Source organism: Alnus glutinosa, chromosome 5, assembly GCF_958979055.1.
Source record: "Alnus glutinosa chromosome 5, dhAlnGlut1.1, whole genome shotgun sequence".
NCBI lineage: Eukaryota > Viridiplantae > Streptophyta > Magnoliopsida > Fagales > Betulaceae > Alnus > Alnus glutinosa.
The window spans coordinates 11,069,757-11,071,664 of record NC_084890.1 but is presented as its reverse complement, the minus strand read 5'-3'; the positions used below and the strand labels follow the sequence as shown (position 1 = coordinate 11,071,664).

At 36.6% G+C, this 1,908-nt stretch overlaps 1 protein-coding gene across 1 annotated transcript; it reads right to left on the bottom strand.

Annotated features, from left to right (window-relative positions):
• Nucleotides 1–720: 720 nt before the first annotated feature.
• Nucleotides 721–1,509, bottom strand: LOC133869563 (CLAVATA3/ESR (CLE)-related protein 5). Its single transcript, XM_062306597.1, has one exon. The coding sequence runs from the start codon at nucleotides 1,448–1,450 to the stop codon at nucleotides 1,175–1,177; it is 276 nt and encodes a 91-aa protein (XP_062162581.1). The 5' UTR covers nucleotides 1,451–1,509; the 3' UTR covers nucleotides 721–1,174.
• Nucleotides 1,510–1,908: the final 399 nt, after the last annotated feature.

Sequence of the window (1,908 nt, the reverse complement as noted above, 5' to 3'; positions counted from 1 at the left end):
AACATTCAGCGCTTATCATTACTGAATTTGTGGGATTCGCTTAAGGACTTAAAAAAAGCTAATGAAAAGTCGAAAGGTAGAGGAGAAGGTAATAATTCCACACAAACAAAATGGAAAGCCTCAAAGAGAGGATTTGTGAAAGCTAGTAAGTTGAGATGCAGTTGTGGACAAGAACAATAGAAAGATGGGCATAGGTGTGATTGTAAGAGATCATATGGGAGAGGTGTTGGCAACTTTGAGTGCTCCTAAACCACATATAATTGCTTCGGTTGTGATAGAGGCCTTGGTTGCGTGACGGTTATAGTATTCATCAAAGATCTGGGGTTGCAAAGGGTGGAAATAGAAGGTGATGCTTTTCAAATTATGTAGGCATTAAGGAAGGAAGAATGGAATTGGTGTAGATATGATCAGTTGATTGAAGATGCTAGAGTTGTTCTCAACAGTTGCAGGCTTGGTAGGTGCATCGTGTTCGAAGGGGGGCAAATGGAGCAGCTCATACGCTAGTTAGGGAAGCGCTTACTCTCTCAGTTGAACAAGTTTTAATTGAGGAAACTCCTCCTTGTGTTGTTAATATAGTATCTGATGAACGTTGTACTCAAAGCCATTATTCATTAATAAAAAAAGATTGTTAGACTGAATTAAAAAAGAAAAGAAAAGAAAAAGGTCATTTTGACTAGGCCGAGAGGAAAACAACTATAGAACCAACAATGCAAAGTATAATTAAGTGGATAATAGAGTACTGGTGCTTTTTATTTGTAAACAAATGAGACATAGACATATTTTTAGCATTAGAAAGCTAAAAATATATTTAATACATATACCTCTTATCCATGTGTGAACAAATGACTTGAATTTCGAAGCCATAATACGGATGAGAGGTAGACGTGCATAAGAAACGTACAAACAAGATTTTGCTAGCATCTTAAGCTTATGAGTCTATGACCACACACAATGGTTGCAGTGAAATATTTCAACCGCATGTTTGATTTAATTTCCTCAGAATGATATTTAGGGCATTGCGTAGTAATACTAGACGTTACTTTCATGTCCTTGTCGTGTCCTTTTAAAATTGACATGACATTTAGAATTACTATTATATCAAAATTAAATAATAATTCTAAAAGTCACGTTAATTTTGAAAGAAACAACAAGAACATAAATCTTACATTTAGCATTACACGTGCATTGCTGGCGGTGCAGTGTTATGCATATGATCTGGACCTCCAGGTGCAACCCTGTCTTTGTCTGTCGCAGTGTCGGTCATTGCCCTCCGTTTGCTTTGCTTCATCTTAGACAAAATAAAGCCTAATTCACGTAAAACAGAACTACTTTTAATTCTTTTCTGCATGGTCTTACGCCCCGGATAATTTACCGCTTCCCAGCTACTGACATGAACAGATAAAATGAGTACGATGAGAACTGAAACTTTCATGACATTGAGGAAAGCCATTTTGTTGATGCACAAAGAAGATAAATTAGCAAGATTAATGAGCTAGGTATCATTCTATGAAACATAGGGCCAAATATATAACGCACGGAAATCGTCCTAGATTCCAACTTCCAAGGCTTAATTAAACAATAATGATACGCCTTCACAAGCTGACAAATCCAACGATGGATGGTTGTCTTTCCTCATGGGTATCGCACGAAGAACACGTCCTTGTCCCCACTTGAGCACCGACATGTTTCTAATTTTTGTTCGTATAAATCTTCTCCTTCTCCTCTTTGTCTAATCTTTCTTGCATTTACAATTTGACTGGTGTCCAGGTGTTGTTGACTGGCCGTCCACTGTTATTTACATATAAACTCTAATTGGGCAGTTGGTGAAATTAAATTAAGATCAAAGTTTAACAAAAGAAAAAAAGAAAAAGGTAGATATAAAACCCTAATAACAAAAGGTCACTATTT